The following is a 17,804-nucleotide window of genomic DNA, read 5'->3' as shown; positions in this document are numbered from 1 at the left end:
TATAATAGACATGGGTGGATAAGCTGTCTCTGGAGATAGAGACAGATCGAGAAAGGAGAGGGAGGTTTTGGAAATGGACCAAGCAAATTTGAGGGCAGTGTGGAAGTCAGAGGCAAAGTGGATGAAGTTGACGAGTTCAGCACAGGTGCAGGAAACAGCACCAATGCAGTCATTGATGTAGTGTAGAAAAAGTGGTCACCAATTTAGACTTGTAACATAGACTGTTCAACATAACCGACAAACAGGCAGGCATAGCTGGGACCTATGCGAGTGCCCATGGCTACCCCTTTTGTTTCAAAGAAGTAGGAGCCAAAAGAGAAATTATTTAGAGTGAGGACAAGTTCTGCTAGGCTGATGAGTGGTGGTGGTGGAGAGGAACTGGTTGGGTCTGATGTCCAGAAAAAAATGTAGAGCTTTGAGGCCTTCCTGGTGGGGGACGGAAGTGAAAATAAGATGATGAGGGCAGGGATCCTGAAATCATTGAAAAGATTCTGAGCATGTGATGGGACAACTAGGAGGGATAAAACAGTGTCGAGGCATACTAATACAAGTTCAGTGGTGCAGGAACAAACTGAAACAATGGGTCTACCTGGACAAGTGGGTTTGTGGATCTTTGATAGGAGTTAGAAATGGGAGGTGCGGGTTGCAGGAACTATGAGGTTGGTGGCAGTGGATGGGAAATCCCCAAAGTCATCCAGGTTGGTGATGGTGTGGGAGACAATGGCCTGGTGTTCCTTAGTGGGTTTTATTGGGTAGAACCATCAAAAATATTCATTGTTGGCTGTAGTATAACAGTTGCATTCATGCCTGAGGCAAAAAGCTGAGTTTATGTTCTGCAGAAACAATAGGATATTTTAGGCTGACAGTAGATGAGTGCTATACTATTGAAGGTATGATATTTTGGATGAGATATTAAACTAAGTTTTGATCTGTCTTCTCGGATGCTCTTGTGAATCATCTCCATCTATTCAAAGGCACATTTTAGAGATGCACACATCATGGGACTAAAAATAAAATTTTTGCTCAAGGAATTTTGAATATAGTATGTCCTCATAAAATAAATAGGTTGATTTAAATTAACAGTTTATATACCATTATATTTTATCATTCAATTGTATTGAAAAATGGCAACCATTTAGTAGTACTATATGAGCTACCCGTGAAGGCACAAATTAAATACTTAACACCTGTTAATCACTATTTTCTGATTTCTATTGTTTTTACAACATAATTAGTGTGACTTTCTAATGCACCAAGGGGTTTCTGGGAGATTTGTTCAAATTTAAAGTTAAGTTTTGAATTTGCATAAAATATTAAAGTTTCTAAATGGATTCTGGACCTAAAACTTTGTATTACAAAAACTTAAATGTATGCAAGTGATGCAAAATTTATCAATGAATGAAAATATCAACATCTTTTATTCACTTCTACACTATCTACAGAACAGATTTTGTTGGTTTGTCTCAAATAAGGCATTAGCAATTAATCTTTATAGAAGGAATCAAAACTAGTTTTATTATCCATCACTGGTGGGTTGACATCAATATGTATATAAGGAGTGGATATCAAACCTAACAAATAAAAGTACGTTTATTTGAAAACTGGTCATTTGTATTTAAAATATAACTTATTTGTAGAGCACTTTTCATACAGATGCAATTCAAAGTGCTTTACAATGGGATAAAGTGCACACATAAAAATTAAAAAAAATTGCTGTTGATTAAAAGCAAGGTTAAGTAATTAGGTTTTGAGCTGATGTTCAAATGTGTCAACCAAATTCTGCATCCCTTAAGTTTTAGGTATTGAATTCTACAGATGCACCAAAATATATATCAGGCAGGAGATATCATATCATCATTGTTGTCCTTCAATGAGCTAACGAGGTCCTGCACAGAGAGCTATGGTTCAGGTTGATGAAGGCAACACTAGTTCAGTTTTTAAAAGAGCTGAATGGGGATATATCCGTCTCAGTTATACCCCATAGATTGTAGTATAAATTCCAACTAATTGTGCCTTGTCATTTTTCCCCAACACCTGTCAACTGATGTTATTGTTTGTTAGGTTATGAGGTCATAAGAGCCAGGCAGTCTGTCAACACATTTAAAAAAACATTCTTTAAGTTTTCAGTACCTGCTGTGCTTTGGGAGATAGTTGTAGTTCTGTACCAGGTTTCAGACGAATGCAGTTATCTGCAGGAAGCTGAACTAGTAGGAATGCTGACATGCTTCGAGCTACTACTCGAAATCTATAGAAGTGCACAATCAGAAATGTGAAGATACATCAAAGCAGCATAAAATGTTTTTGTTCTAAAGAAATGTTATTCAGGAATGGAAACTAATTGAAATCTCAAAATGATTCTATAGAAGCAGGCATTAGGAGGTCAAATGAACAGTCCCTGACTTGAAAGATTGATTTTCTCTTCCCATGGATGCTACTTGATCTACAAATGTAATAAGAGCCTCAGTCATCTTCTGTTTTTACCTCTAGTTGCCAGCATCTGAGTTTTTTTTCCCTCTAATTATTAAATGTATGTTAACTATAAACATGAAAAGGGGACTCCAAATAATTATTGTACTATCTTATAATTCTTTATGGTGTGGGGTGGAGGAAATACTAGAAATCTGAAAGAGGAGCTGGAGTTGTTTGAAGGCTGAGAACACTCATTTGAATGCTGAGATTCAGAGAGTATGGAAGCAAGGGGTTTAGTTATGAGAATAGCACCTAAGGCTTGGAATAATTTTACTGAGGAATTCAGATCCTACCATGGCACCAGTGAACTCTAACCAAGTAATTAAATAAATACATCTGGAAGCAAAACCTAAGTATCAGTAACTGTGAACATGATACTACTTGAGTGAAGTAAACTGCAACATTATGATCCACTGATATTCTTTAGAGTAGGAAATCTATTCTCACCTACTAAGGCATACGTACAACTCCAGAGCTACAAAATGATGGTCAACATTGATATGACCTAACAAGTTGCTCACGGGTAAATAGCAATAGGTGTAAAATACCACCAATACCAACAGTCTGAGAATAAATATCATGTGGCTGCAATACAACATAAAAACCTTTGCAACTATTTTACATAATTCATAGTCATATATTTTTAATCCTGATCGTTTTAAGTATACTAGGTGCAAATAGATTAATAACATCCAAAAAGTACTATGGATGTTGGAAACCTGATACAAAAATAGTTTTAAACATGAAATTTGTGATAAGCTATTGTTTCTTGATGAAAGTTATCAGAAAGATAAAACGGCTTAGGGTGATGAAACTTAGAAGCTACACAATTTTATAGTAGCTTACCAGTGATTATAAAATGGCTTGAATAGATTCACTTTAATAAAAATAAACATTTTGCATAAATATTCATGGTATTTACACAAACATGGAAGAATACTTTTGTGAACACTGGAAAAATTCATACAGTCGGTATTTAATTTTTAAGTCTGAAGAACATGCTAATTTATAAGTCACGGAAAATCTATGTAGTACTTTTTTGTTAGACTTCATACAAAATATCCCACCTGTTTGAGAGTGGAGATTTCCTTCCAAGACCTATTGCTCCCAGAATTCCAGAAGAGAGCCTCTCCTCTGCCAGTTGACTCAGTTTTACTTGTAATGCATTTAATATCCTCACAAAAAAATCCAATCCAGTTAAATCATTCTGCTCAAGCTGGATCAATGCCAATTGCAATAATTTATGCCACCATAGGAACAGTTTAACCTCATCATTTGTATTGCTGTGGAAACAATATTCAATAGTTAATAGAGATTGAAAACTTCACATGCAAATAAATAGCCAATTCCTAATGAATTAAATGGTTCATTTTTAAATGTAAAATTGTGCGTGTTTCAATTCTTTAAAATGACCACATTTCAGAAAAATTTGTGTGTTCTAGTTTGACTAGTGCTTTTGGTATTTTGTGAAATCACCCCATTATAGGAAAGAAATTACACAAATGTTAGAAACTACTTCCTTCATAAGCTATTAACTCTAAATCACATGCTACAAGTTTGAAAATAAAGAACTCATTTTTCTCATTTTAACCCTGTTTTGTGATTTTGTACAGAGGCATTAGTCCTTTGAATGTCATTCCTATTTGGCAGTTAGGATAGGCATGAGGCATGAACACTGGGAGCATTAAAATGGGCAAGGAGTTTGCATGAAGTCATGACATTTTGCTGACAAAATACACAGTTGTCAAATTCTAGGAGGTATGAGAATCTCTCTCAAATATACCATACTTTCAACAACTGTGAATGAGAACAGATGAGTCATCCTTATTTATCTTCCATTCGAGGAAGGAATCCTGCATTGCAGTTGACTTTGACTGCTCTTGTTTGGTGGTAATGGCATCACCATCTTGTCAGCACTAATGTGTCTGGTGCTGTTATCAAAAGTCTACTGTCAAGTGTCCAAAGTGATTGTTTGATATGGGTGGGGGTGGAATAGACTTGTTAATTTAGAAATTAGAATCTAATGATGTAAATAGTGTCCTAATGTCCGGTTGGGCAGTGAAAGTTCTCTACCCATTAAGATTCTGCCAGAAATCTTAAGCAACATACACAAAATGATGGAGTGGCGCATGGCCGAGTGGTTAAGGTGTCGGTCTAGTGATCTGAAGGTTGCTGCTTCGAGCCTCAGCTGAGGCAGCGTGTTGTGTCCTTGAGCAAGACACTTAACAACACATTGCTCTGCGACAACACCGGTGCCAAGTTATATGGGTCTAATGCCCTTCCCTTGGACAACATTGGTGGCGTGGAGAGGGGAGACTTGCAGCATGGGCAGCTGCAGGTCTTCCATACAATCCTGCCCAGGCCTCAGTCATCATCAAAAATCAATGGACAGCCACAGAAGAAGAAGTGTCCAGTTGTGCAGTGAAAGTTGTCTACCTTATCTTGTCTAATCTAACCTTATCTACCTAATCTTAAGCAACATACACAAAATGATGGAGGAACTCAGCAAACCAGACAGCATCTATGGAAGGAGATAAACAGTTGACGTTTCGGACTGAGCCCTAATTAAAGAACTTGGCCCAAAACATCAACTGTTCATGATATCCCACCTGCTGAGTTCCTCCAACATTTGCTAAAATAATCTGCTCTCTGCTTTTTTCTGTACATCCACTTCCACTATGTTGATCTTATCCCATCTGCTAGCAATCTACCATGCTAGTAACAGCTCTGGCTCAGAACACCTGTTTGGCCTTGTGAAGCTCATTCACTGAGTTTAAGTGAGGCTGAAGCTTCAAACTGACAGACACTTCACTATGCAAGTAGATGATTGACAGGTATAGTCTTCAGATTAATCAGCCATAATCAAAACATACTCCATGTGGAGAAATCTATAGATTCACACACAGTTCTAGTGTGGGCTGAACAGATAGAAGCTGGATAATTCTAGTCAAACTGCAGACTAGATGAAGCCAATGAATGGTTGCAAATGACCTAAGGAGATACCGATGAGTATCTAGCATTAATACTCCAGGTGATCCAAGGTAACCAAGATTAGTTGTGGAAGGCACAGATGTTTGAGAGGGAGATGTGGGAGAGGAGGGTGCATGGTGGTGTTGGGGCATTTGAAGTGTTAGTTTGCAGTTGTGTTTATCATATATTAACTGTTACTCCCATGTTAACAACATCACATCCTTTGGTCAACCCCTGTAAAACCCCAACATTTTGTTTGTTTTGGCACTAATAACACAAATAGAATTCATAAAAGATCCTGTGACACTTTCAGACTGAGTGAGCTCACTGATAGTTATACAATATACCAATGCCAATGTTTTCCTCCCCAAACAGGTGAGTCTTTGAAACCAACATTTAGTCTCTCCATGGTATCAGTCTGGTGTTCCAACACTGTTCAAAAGATGTAGCAACATTCTACTAGGTCCACTTAATATATGTACCTTGCCCAAGATATTGTGAGTAAATATTACCTTGGAAAGACTTGGTCTATCCATTTGTTAAGTAGAACTAGCATTTTCCTTTCATTGGATAGAGTCTGTTCCATGTTCAGATGCTGAAGAATGTACACATAAAGAGTCAAGTAGCTTCCCAAGTCCAAACATTCTTTCAGAAATTCTTCTGCGGTTAATTCTGGCACTTGAAGAGATACTAAAATTGGTCCCCATCCAAAATACTGATCGTGCTGTGCACCTAGATAAAAGCATGACATAAACATAGTTATTAAAATCAGATAAATAGATTTTAAAAAAACAAGCCAGAAGTTATATCACAAATCAACAGGCTGCCTATGAATGAAAAATAAATTGGATACAATTATTGCACAGAAGTTTCAAATTTAAAGTTGCCAACTATTTCAAAACATTCAATACAAATTTTCCATGCTTTAAAGCAATTTGCTGACTAGAGCATAAAAGCAAGAGGTATTGCTGAGGCTTTATAAGGTATTAGTCAAACCACATATTGTGAGCAGTTTTGGGCCCGGGGATGAAAGGTTTAAAGTGTGAGGAGCATTTGATGGTTCTGCCTTATACTCACTGGAGTTTAGAAGCATGGGGGGGGGGGGGGGGGGGTTGGATCTCATTGAAATCTACCAAAGACTGAAAGGCCCTAATAGAATGGATGAGGAGAGGATATTTCCAGTGGTGGGTGAATATAGGATCAGGGGACACAGCCTTAGGGCAAAAGGAGACCTTTAGAGCAGAGATGAGGAGGAATTTCTTTAGCCAGAGGGTGGTGAATCTGTGGAATTTGTTGTCACAGATGACTGAGGAAGCCAAGTCATTTGGTATACAGTACTTAAAATGGAGGTTGTTAAGTTCTTGATTAGACAGGGTGTCCAAGCTCATGGGGAGAAGGCAGGAAAATGGATACGAGAAGTAAAAACAATCAGCCATGGTTTAAATGACACTGAGATTCGATGCACTGAATGGTCTAATTATTTGCTCCCATGTGTAAGTAATTCCCTTAGAGTAAACAATTCTAGGATTCAGATCTAGCAATGAGGAAGTGACAGGAATATGTGATGTGTAGTGTGTAACTAAGAGAAAATTGCAGGTGAAGGTGTTTTCAAAGCAACACACACAAACTGCTGGAGGAACTCCACAGGCCAGGCAGCATCTATGGAAAAGAGTAAATAGTTGGCGTTTCAGGTCGAGACTCATCAGGACTACTGCTTTTAACCTTTCAATTGTTGGAATGGGCTGTCAAGGAATTCTCAACAAGTTGCTACAATGCATTTTGTAAATGGTATATTTAGATGTGATAATGTCCCAGGAGTGTAGGATTGGGTGCTAATTAAACATGCTGCTTTGAATTAGCAGCCACGACATCAAGCCGGCTGCTTTGTCCTAATGATGTCAAGCTTCTTTAAGAGATAATGGAGTTTCAGTCATCCAGTAAGTGAAAAGTAGTCCATGACATTCTTGAATTATGCCTTTGTGGAAAGGTTTGGGGGATTTGGGAAGCATGTCCCTCAACACACAATACTCAGCTTCTGGCTTCTCTTGCAGACATATAATTAAGTGGCTAGTACAGTTTAATCACTGGTGACCATCAGGACGTTGATACTATCAATGGTAATGCCGTTGATCATTAGACAATAAGACCATAAGACTGAGATATAGGAGCATTTAGCCCATCAAATCTGCTTCACCATTCCAACATGGCTGATCCAATATTCTTTTCAGCCCCAATTTCCTGCCTTCTAGAGGTGTATAAGATGATGAGAGGTACTGATCGTGTGGATAGTCAGAGGCTTTTTCCCAGGGCTGAAATGGCTAGCACGAGAGGGCACAGTTTTAAGGTGCTTGGAAGTAGGTACAGAGGAGATGTCAGGGGTAAGTTTTTTTATGCAGAGAGAGGTGAGTGTGTGGAATGGGCTGCCAGTGACGGTGGTGGAGGCGGATACAATAGGGTCTTTTAAGGGACTCCTGGACAGGTACATGGAGCTCAGAAAAATAGAGGGCTATGGGTAGCCCTAGGTAATTTCCAAGGTAAGGACATGTTCGGCACAGCTTTGTGGGCCGAAGGGCCTGTATTGTGCTGTAGGTGTTCTATGTTTTTCTCCCCTTATCTCTTCATACCCTGAAACAATCAAAAATCTATCAACCTCTTCTTTAAATATACATCAAGACGTCCTCCACAGCTGCCTTTGGCAAAGAATTCCACAGATTCACCACTCTCTGGCTAAAGAAATTCCTCATCTCAGTTCTATAAGGACAACTCTGTATTCTGAGGCTGTGTCCTCTGGTCTCAGACTCACACTATTGGAAACATCGTCTCCACATTCACTCTATCAAGGCCTTGAACCAATCGATAGATTTCAATGAGGTCACCTCTCATTCTTCTGAATTCTAGGCCTAGAGCATCAAATATTCTTCAGGTGATAAACCATTCAATTCTGGAATCATTTTTGTGACTTCTTTTGAACCCTCTCCAGTTCAGCACAGCCTTTCAAAGATAGGGGGCCCAAAACTGCTCACAATACTCCAAATGAGTCCTCACCGGTGCTTTATAAAGTCTCAACATTATTTGCTTTCATATTCTTGTCCTCTTGAAATGAGTGCTAACACTGCATTTTCCTTCCTCACCATAGACTCAACCTGAAAATTAACCTTTAGAGAATCCTGTACAAGGAACCCCTAAACCCCATTGTGCCTTACTTTTTTCTATTTTCTCTCCATTTAGACAATTGTCAATCCTTTCATTTCTCCTACCAAAGTGCATGACCATACAAATTCCATCTGCAATTTCTTTGCCCTCCTAATCTAAACTCTTCTGTAGCCTCTCTACTATATCAAACTACCTGCCCCTACACCTATCTTCATATTGTCTGCATCAAAGCCATCAATTCCATCATACAAAGCATTGACATGCACTTTAAAAAGAACTGGTCCCAACCACAGCTAGTGAAACACCACTAGTCACTGGCAGCCAACCAGAAGAGGCTCCTTTTATTCCAGCTCTTTGGTCCTGCCAATCAGTCACTGCTTTATCCATGCTTGAACCTTCCCTGTAATACAATGGGCTCATGGCCTGTTAAGCAGCCTTATGCATGGTACCTTGTCAAAGGCTTTCTGAAAATCCAAGTACACAACATCACTGATTCTCTTTTGTCTATCCTGCTCATTTTGTTATTTCTTCAAATAATTAAAACAGTTTTGTCAGGCAAGATTTTCCTTTGGGGAAACTACGCAGTCTACAGCCTATTTTATCATGTGCCTCCAACTACCCTGAGACCTCATCCTTAATGATTGACTCCAATATCTTCCAACTACTGAGATCAGCCTAATTAGCCTATAGTTTCCTTTCTTCTACCTCTCTCCCTTCTTGAAGAATGGAGTGACATTTGCAGTTTTTCAGACTCCTAGAACCATTGCAAAACCTAGTGATTCTTGAAAGGTCATGACTAATGCCTCCACAATTTCTTCCGCCATATCTTTCAGAATCCTGGGTTATACGCCATCTGGTCCAGATAACGTACCTACCTTCAGACCTTTCAGTTTCCCAAGAATCTTCTCTCTAGTAATGGTAATTTCACACACTTTATGTCCCCTGACACTTGGAATGTCCACCATACTACTAGCATGAAGAATGATGCAAAATACTTATCCAGTTCATCCACATTTCCTTGGCTCCCATTACAACAATGAGGAGGACACTATTTTCCATTCTTCAACATACTCAACTTTGCCTCTGGAGCTCTTGGGTCAGTCAGACTAAAGATTACAAAACTTCCTTGATACAAAATATCTATGTTGAGGGAGATATAACTCCTGCATTTAAACTGTTAAGATTACCTTTCATTCTTCAGAACTCAAGAGCATGGCTTGGGAGTTCTTGTGCAGAACACCCTAAAGGTTAACTTGCAGGTTGAGTCAGTGGTGAGGAAGGCAAATGCAATGTTATCATTCATTTCAAGAGGTATAGAATATGTGAGCAGGGATGTAATGCTGAGGCTTTATAAGGCACTGGTGAGGCCTCATCTTGAGTATTGTGAACAGTTTGGGCTCCACGTCTCAGAAGAGATGTGCTGGCATTGGAGAGGGCTCAGAGGGGGATCAGCAGGATGATTCCGGGAATGAAAGGGTTATCATATGAGGAACATTTGATGGCTCCGGATCTGTACTCACTGGAACTTAGAAGGATGGGATGGCGGGGGGGGGGGGATCTCACTGAACCTTTTGAATGTGGAAAGGGCTAGACAGAGTAGATGTAGAAAGGATGTTTCTCATGGTGGGGTAGTCTAGGACAAAAGGGCACAGCCTCAGGATAGAGGGGTGTTAAGACAGAGATGTGGAGAAATTTCTTTAGCCAGAGGGTGGTAAATTTGTGGAATTTGTTACTACAGGCAGTTGTGGAGGCCAGGTCGTTGGATATGTTTGAGGCAGAGCTTGATAGGTTCTTTATTGGACATGGCATCAAAGATTATGGGGAATGGGGCTGAGGAGGGGAAAAAAGGATCAGCCATATTTGAATGGTGGAGCAGACTCAATGGACCAAATGGCCTAATTTTGCTCCTATGGCTTATGGTCTTATATTATTCCTGCATTTAAACTAAGTGCCATAAAAATTTGGTATGTTTCAACAAGATTACTTATCACTCTTCAGAACCCAAGAGCATAGGCACAGTCTCTCAAACAATTCACCCATTCCAGAATCATTGAAGTACGTCTTTCTTCAGTGAAGATCAGACTGGTACACAATATTCCAGGTACAGCATCACTAAGACCAGATACTACTACATTGCATAATTGTATAATTGCAGTAAGAAACAAGTATGCATGTGATACCCACTTCCTACAAATGAACCCGAAACATTTTTAAACCAGAGTACTTAAATGCTTGGACAGAATGTGTCATGTCTCAAATTCTCAAGCACGTAACTTACTGGCATGCAAAAAGAGCTTCAAAATATGCATCTCAACACTTATGAAAATTGCACAGCATATTAAAAAATAAACTTGTATGCTTTAACTTGTGATAATGCAAACTAAAATCATGGGGAAGCTGTTACAGGTATATTTAAAACCAATAAAAGATCAATAGCAGAAATATAGAATTGCTACAGTACTTAGTCCAATTATTTGAGAGCCTTTTTAATTAGTTTATTCAGTTTGTCTTTCATTTCGTGTCCCCCATTACTACCTCTCCAGCATTGTTTTCCAGTGGTCCGATATCCACTCTCAGCTCTCTTTTACACTTTATGTATCTGAAGAAAATTTTGGTATCATCTTTAATACTATTGGCTAGCTTACTTTTACATTCTGTCTTTACCTTCTTAATGACTTTTTCATTGCCTTCTGTTGGTTTTTAAAAGCATCCCAATCCTCTAACTTCCCACTAATTTTCGCTCCATTATATGTCCACTCTTTGGTTTTTATGTTGGCTTTGACTTATCTTGTTAGCTACGGTTGTCTCATCTTTCATTTAGAATACTTCCTCCTCTTTGGGATGTAAAAATCCTGTGGCTTCCGAATTGCTTTCAGAAATTCCAGCCATTGCTGCTCTGCTGTCATCTCTGCCAGTGTTCTTTCCTAATCAATTCTGGCCAACTCTTCTCTCATGCCTCGGTAATTCCCTTTACTCCACTGTAATATTGATAGATCTGACTTTAGCTTCTCCTTCTCAAATTTCAGGGTGAGTTCGATCATATTATGATCACGTCCCTAAATGTTTCTTTTACCTTAAGCTCTCTGATCAAGTCCAGTTCAGTGCACAACACCCAGTCCAGAATAGCTGATCCTCTAAGTTGGCTCAACTACAAGCTGCTCTAAAAAGCCATCTTGTAGATACACTAGAAATTCCCCCTCCTGGAATACAGCACCAACCTGATTTTCCAAACCTACTTGCATATTGAAGTCCCTCATAACATTACCCTTTTGGCATGCGTTTTCTATCTCCTGCTGTAATTTGTAGGTCACATTTTTACTACTATTTGGGTATAAAACTCCCATCAGGGTTTTTTTTTCACCCTTGCAGTTCCTTAGCTCTATCCACAATGATTTAACACCTTCTGACCCCATATCATCACTTTCTAATAATTTTTTTCAGTTTTTAATCCCCTCTGTTTTCCAGCCTGTCCTTTCGATATAATGTGTATCCTTGGACATTAAACTCCCAGCTATAATCTTCTTTCAGCCACGATTCATTGATGCCTGGAACATCATACCTGTCAATCTGCACCTGTGCCACAAGTCCAGATACCTTATTCCATATACTGCGCACGTACAAACATAACACTTTCAGTCCTGTATTCACCTTTTTCAATTTTGTCCATGTTTTCGGTTGCAACTCATTCTGTTGACTGCAATTTTGCCCTGTCTCCTGCTTCTCATCACTACACATTGCCTCTGTTTGTAAACCAGCTACCTCATCTTCAACACTATTGTCTGCCTTTCCGATGATATTTTTTGCATTGAAATATAGGCAGCTCAGGACACTAGTCGCACCATGCTTAAGGTTTTGATTCCCAACTTAATCTGAGGTCTTACCAACATCTGCCTCCACAACCTCTCCACTAAATATCTGCCATTCTGTTTCCCATCACCCTGCAACTCAGTACCATCTGGGAATCTCGTTCTCGCCTACAGAACCTCCTGTCCGTTCCCCTAACTAACAAATCCCCTATCATCACAGCATGCCTCTTCTTCCCCCTTCTCGTCTGAGTCACAGAGGAAGACTCAGTACTAGACACCCGACCACTGTTAGGTCATCCCCTCGACAGTATCCAAAGTGATATACCTGTCATTGATGGGGATGGTCACAGGGGTACTCTGCACTGGCTCCTTAACCCCTTTCCCCTTCCTGACAGTCATCTAGTCTTCCTGTGTCCTGTACCTTGGGTTTAACTACCTCTCTATATGTCCTATCACCCCTTCAGCCTCCTGAATCATCCTGAGTTCATCCAGTTCCAGCTCCAAATCCTTAATGCTGATTGTTAGAAGTTGCATCTAGATGCATTTCTTGCAGTTGTAGTCATCAGGGACAACGGAGGTCTCCCTGCCTTCCCACATCCCGAAGTAGGAGCATTCAACCATCCTGCCTGACATCTCTACTGAGCAGATATAGAGAAGGGAAGGGAAAAAATTAACTTTGAGCTTTTCTTTTCTTTCCCTGACTGAAGCCTGGAGAGGTAGTCAGAGAGGTATCATCTTTGGAGGAGTAGGTAGATTCTCTTTTAGGAAGTAGATAACACCTGCCACTTGATGCGTGGTCTTAGTGCATGGGCTGCTTCATTGTGTGAGCTGCTAGAAGTGGGATAGAACACTACAGTTATCAGCACTCACTTGAGCTTGGAAAAGACAGAAGGTCTCAAGCAGTTAAAGGTAGTTCGGCCTAGGTCAATGCCCTGAGGAATCCTGGTGCTATATGCAGGTGCTTAGGAAACAGATCAGCAACCATCCCAGTAGTGCTGCATTGTTTGTAATCTGCAAAATTTACTTATTTCTCACCAACTTCAATTTTACTAAACCTCATTGATCGTATACTCTGTCAAGAGATTTTATACTTCAGTGATGTGTATGCTATCGTAAGAATATAACAGAAGTGCTGTGAACATTATTGGCCTCTTCAGGTACAGAACAACATTAATGTCTGGAAGTTGTTTACAGTTTTATCAGACTAATGCTATGAATAGACAGGTGAGGAAATGTTAGACATGCTGGGCTTGTAATTGCTGGAGTCTGGAAGGGCAAGAGGAGGTCTCATTAAAAAAAAGCATCATAAAATATTAACAGGAGTGTCCCACTAAATAAAACATGAAGAAAATCTAAATAGTTCTTCAAACACGAACATGCTGCTTACCATCCTTAAAGTATGCCATAATGCTGGCTTCGGTCATTTCTGCCATGTGCTTGACAGATGCCAGACTTTGACATGCCGCAGTCAGGAGTGGTAATGCCAGGTTGTAATGCACCTTAGAATCGATCCAAGACCGCAAACTTATACGCAGTAAATCTGCCGATGTGACACTAATATTATTCAGCATCATCAATACTTCCATAAAAAGACTGGTGACTGCCATGTGCCGCAGTTGAATGTCCACTTCTGTGGAAAGAATATGGAAGAAATAAATTCACTGATGAATTACCTGTTTAAATACATGTACAGCAGGAAATTATTGGTATCTAATTGTTTGGTGGCCAAACACTTTAATTCCAATTCCCATTTCCGTTCTGACATGTTGGTCAATGGCCTCCTCTTGTGTCACGATGAGACTACCCTCAGGCCGGAGGTGTAACACCTTATATTCCATCTGCATAGCCTCCAACCTAATGGTATGAATATCAATTTCTCCTTTCAGTAAAAAAAAACAATTCCCTTCCTTCCTTCTATTCCCCACTCTGTTCCTTTACCTCTTTGCATCTGCCTATCACCTCCTCCTAGATCCCCTCCTCCTTCTCTTTCTCCTATGGTTCACTCTCCTATCAGATTTCTTCCTCTCCTGCCCTTTACCTTTCCTACCCGCCTGGCTTTACCTATCACCTTCCGACTATCCTCCTTCCCCTCTCTCCACCTTTTTATTCTGATGTCTTCTCCCTGCCTTTCCAGTCCCAAAGAAGGGTCTTGGCCCAAAACGTCGACTGTTTATTCCTCTCCATAGATGCTGCCCGACCTGCTGAATTCCAATTTTGTGAGTTGCAGATGGTTTGTTGTTCTAGACTACAGTATCTACAGTCTCCTGTATACCCAAGGAGCTGATCAGTTTACTTAGGTATCAATATCTTTTCTATTCAAAATTAGCCTCTGAATATTTGCATGATTTATATTAAATTTCATTATAACTACAAAGGAAACACTTCAGGAAATTGAATGTGAATGACTTCTGAAGTTATCAAAGTACATCATCAACTATAAGGTTACTATCATTTCACGTAGTTTGCTTAACCATTTTTGGCAATGTTCTTTTCCCCCCCATAGCCTCACTGGGAGTGGGAGGAGTCAGAGGGCCATACAGCATTGAACAATGCCCTTTAGCCTATATCTATCCATGTCAATCATGATGTATATTCAAACTAATCCCTTTTTCCTGCACTTGGCCCATATCCCTCTAAACACTTTGTCATCTACTAATGTATATCACTCAACAATTTCCTCTGACATCTATCACCTGCTGTATAAAAATGTTGCCCCTCAGATTACTAAGCCTTTCACCTCAAACCTTAAAACTATGTCCTCTAGTTTTCGATTTCCCAACCCCAAAAAAGAGACTGGTCACACTATCTCTGCTCCTTATGACATTATATACCTCCAGGAGATCACTCCTCAAGGAGTAAAGGCCCATTCTGTCTAACCTCTCCTTATAACATAATCCCTCGTGTCCTGGCAACATCCTTGTGAATCTTTTTGCAGTCTTTCCAGTTTCATCACATCATTCCTATAACAGTGTGATCAAATCTGAACTCCAACCGTGGCTTCACCAAAATCTTGTACAATCATAATATCAGCTCCCCACTTCTATATTCAATGTCCTGAATGAGGAAGACCAGCAGAATTCATAAAATTCTTTCATAAGGGATGTGAAGTCCGGAGAGCTCAGCAGGTTTGTCTGGGTCTTTTGTCTTCGTAACAGTTCACACTTCTGTCTTGTTTTATTCACATCAAGATGCAAAGTTAGTGTAGATGTCCTATTGCTTCCACATTTTCCACAACTAGATGGTCAATGCTTCTATTTAAATGGTATTATGCAAAACACGATGGAAAGAAAACTATATTTGAATATTGAGCCACTGACTTGCAGCAAGGCAGACATCAGATTTCGATTATCACAACAAGCTAAAACACAAGATCTTTTTCAGAATGCACTAACCAGGAGGATTAAAAAGAACAATGTCATCCAATAACATTATCATCTCATGTTCTAGTTGACCATGAACTATCTGAGTACTCTGATCCAGAGTGATGATGCACTGGACAATGTGGTGGATATACGCTTTGCATTTAGGTGTAGCATCCTAAAAAAATTAAAAATATTCTATTAGTGGTAAAGCATTCATATTTTATTTTCTAAGGTTCAAAGTAAATTTATGATCGAAATATGTATAGTGCATGTCACCATATACTATGCAAGGATTCACTTTCTTGCAGGTATTCATAGTAGAACAAAAAAATACCACAGAATCAATGAAAAACTAGACACAAGCACTGACAAACAATCAATATACAAAAGACAACCAGTGTAAAGAAACAAAAAAAGCTTGTGAATGTTATTCACCCGTATGAGATTAAATTAAAACTCAACTGTGCTTCTGATATTTGAATACAAATATGGTTGTAACTTATGATATAACTGGAGCAACTGTATTAACTGTTTTAATAACTGTATTAATTGGCAAAACATGCTTTTGCATTTGTTCAATGCGTAAGAATGGATTCAGGAAAATAAAATCATTAACAACTGTATTGGCCAATTCAGCAGAAATAATTAAATAATTTGTAATTGCTTTTTGTTTTCAACATAGGCACTAATTTGCTTTGCTCATAATGTACAAAGGGGTTCAGGCTCTTTCTGATTTAAGAGCAACTTTGACAACATGACCATACTAATAAATTGATATTGCAAGCATCAGAACACATTTGGTCAATCAGTAAAAACTCTGGAGAGACAGAAGTTGTGTATATGTACTGGAAGACACAAACTAAGAAACTAAACATAAATTCAACCTAATTTATCCCAGACAATTTCTTGTTATGTCTACTCACACTGTGTATGCCCAAGGTGTCACCGAAACCTGTGACTACTCTTAAAAGCTTCAGGATTGGTTGAGCTGAAGGATCTTTTAAAATGATGGTAGAAGGAGAATAGTGGCTACTAAAATAGCTGAGGACATTTTGGTAAGATGCAATGTCCACAAAATGCCAAGGTAGTGCACTCGTTTGTTCAAGGAGATTATATAATGGAGACTCCTGCAGAAATGAGCATTACCAGCTGAGTTAGTGAAACATTGCATATTAACAGTATGAGTAAAAATAATTATTTTCTTTCCAATTTTTTAAATTAAATTTCATATACACAAATACAGAATTCATAAGGATACTTAGTATAAATCAAAATAAGATAGCACAAATTGCACCATATATAAATCACACTGATACAATCACGGTGTCCCATATTCATGATCAATCAAATAAAATAAATTGAATTAAATACAATAATAACATGGTTAATTATATTATTTAAAAAAATCTACACCCACTACCAAGACAAAGCTGGTTGGGGGAAAAAAAAAACAAGACAAAACACTTTACCATATAGTGTTTTATAATAATAGCCCAGATCTATATTTTAATAACAATAACAATTCAAAGATTTTTTAAATAGTTCAGAAAGGGTCCCCATAGCGTTTGAAAATCTTGGTTAGAATCAGAAATCAAACAACGAATATTCTCTAAATTTAAACATGACATAACATTGCATAACCATTGAGCATGTGTGGAGGGGGCAACCTCCTTCCATTTAAGCAAGATCACCCTCCTAGCCATAAGAGAAATAAAAGCCAGTACCCACAAATGAGAAGGCTCCAAAATTATAGCTCTTTCCTCAACAATACCAAATAAGGCAGTCAAAGGATTGGGCTTAAAAATAAACTTTAAAAAGTACAGAAAAAGTTTAGAATACATTTTTACAATATTTTTCAAGGATCAAACATGACCAAAACATATGAATTAATAAAGCCTCTCCATTATTACATCTGTCACAATAAGGAGATATATCTACAAACAAAAAAACGAGAGAGCTTGTCTTTAGACATATGAGCCCTATGTACCATTTTAAATTGTAGGAGGGAATGACAAGCACATAATGATGAAGAATTAACCATTTT

General features: G+C 38.7%; 1 protein-coding gene across 1 annotated transcript in view; it reads right to left on the bottom strand.

Annotated features, from left to right (window-relative positions):
- Window positions 1-17,804, bottom strand: part of epg5 (ectopic P-granules autophagy protein 5 homolog (C. elegans)) — a 127,041-nt gene that overhangs the window by 3,645 nt on the left and 105,592 nt on the right. Inside the window, exons 38-43 of the mRNA XM_073064336.1 lie at window positions 16,684-16,887; window positions 15,791-15,935; window positions 13,786-14,028; window positions 5,952-6,171; window positions 3,537-3,752; window positions 2,131-2,245 (exon numbers count right to left, since the gene is read on the bottom strand). Of these exons, the coding sequence (XP_072920437.1) occupies window positions 2,131-2,245; window positions 3,537-3,752; window positions 5,952-6,171; window positions 13,786-14,028; window positions 15,791-15,935; window positions 16,684-16,887 (1,143 nt within the window). The remainder of the gene's footprint in view (window positions 1-2,130; window positions 2,246-3,536; window positions 3,753-5,951; window positions 6,172-13,785; window positions 14,029-15,790; window positions 15,936-16,683; window positions 16,888-17,804) is intronic.

Source organism: Hemitrygon akajei, chromosome 13 (genome assembly GCF_048418815.1).
Source record: "Hemitrygon akajei chromosome 13, sHemAka1.3, whole genome shotgun sequence".
Classification (NCBI taxonomy): domain Eukaryota; kingdom Metazoa; phylum Chordata; class Chondrichthyes; order Myliobatiformes; family Dasyatidae; genus Hemitrygon; species Hemitrygon akajei.
Note: the sequence above shows the minus strand (reverse complement) of the source record. Positions and strands in the feature narration are given on the sequence as shown.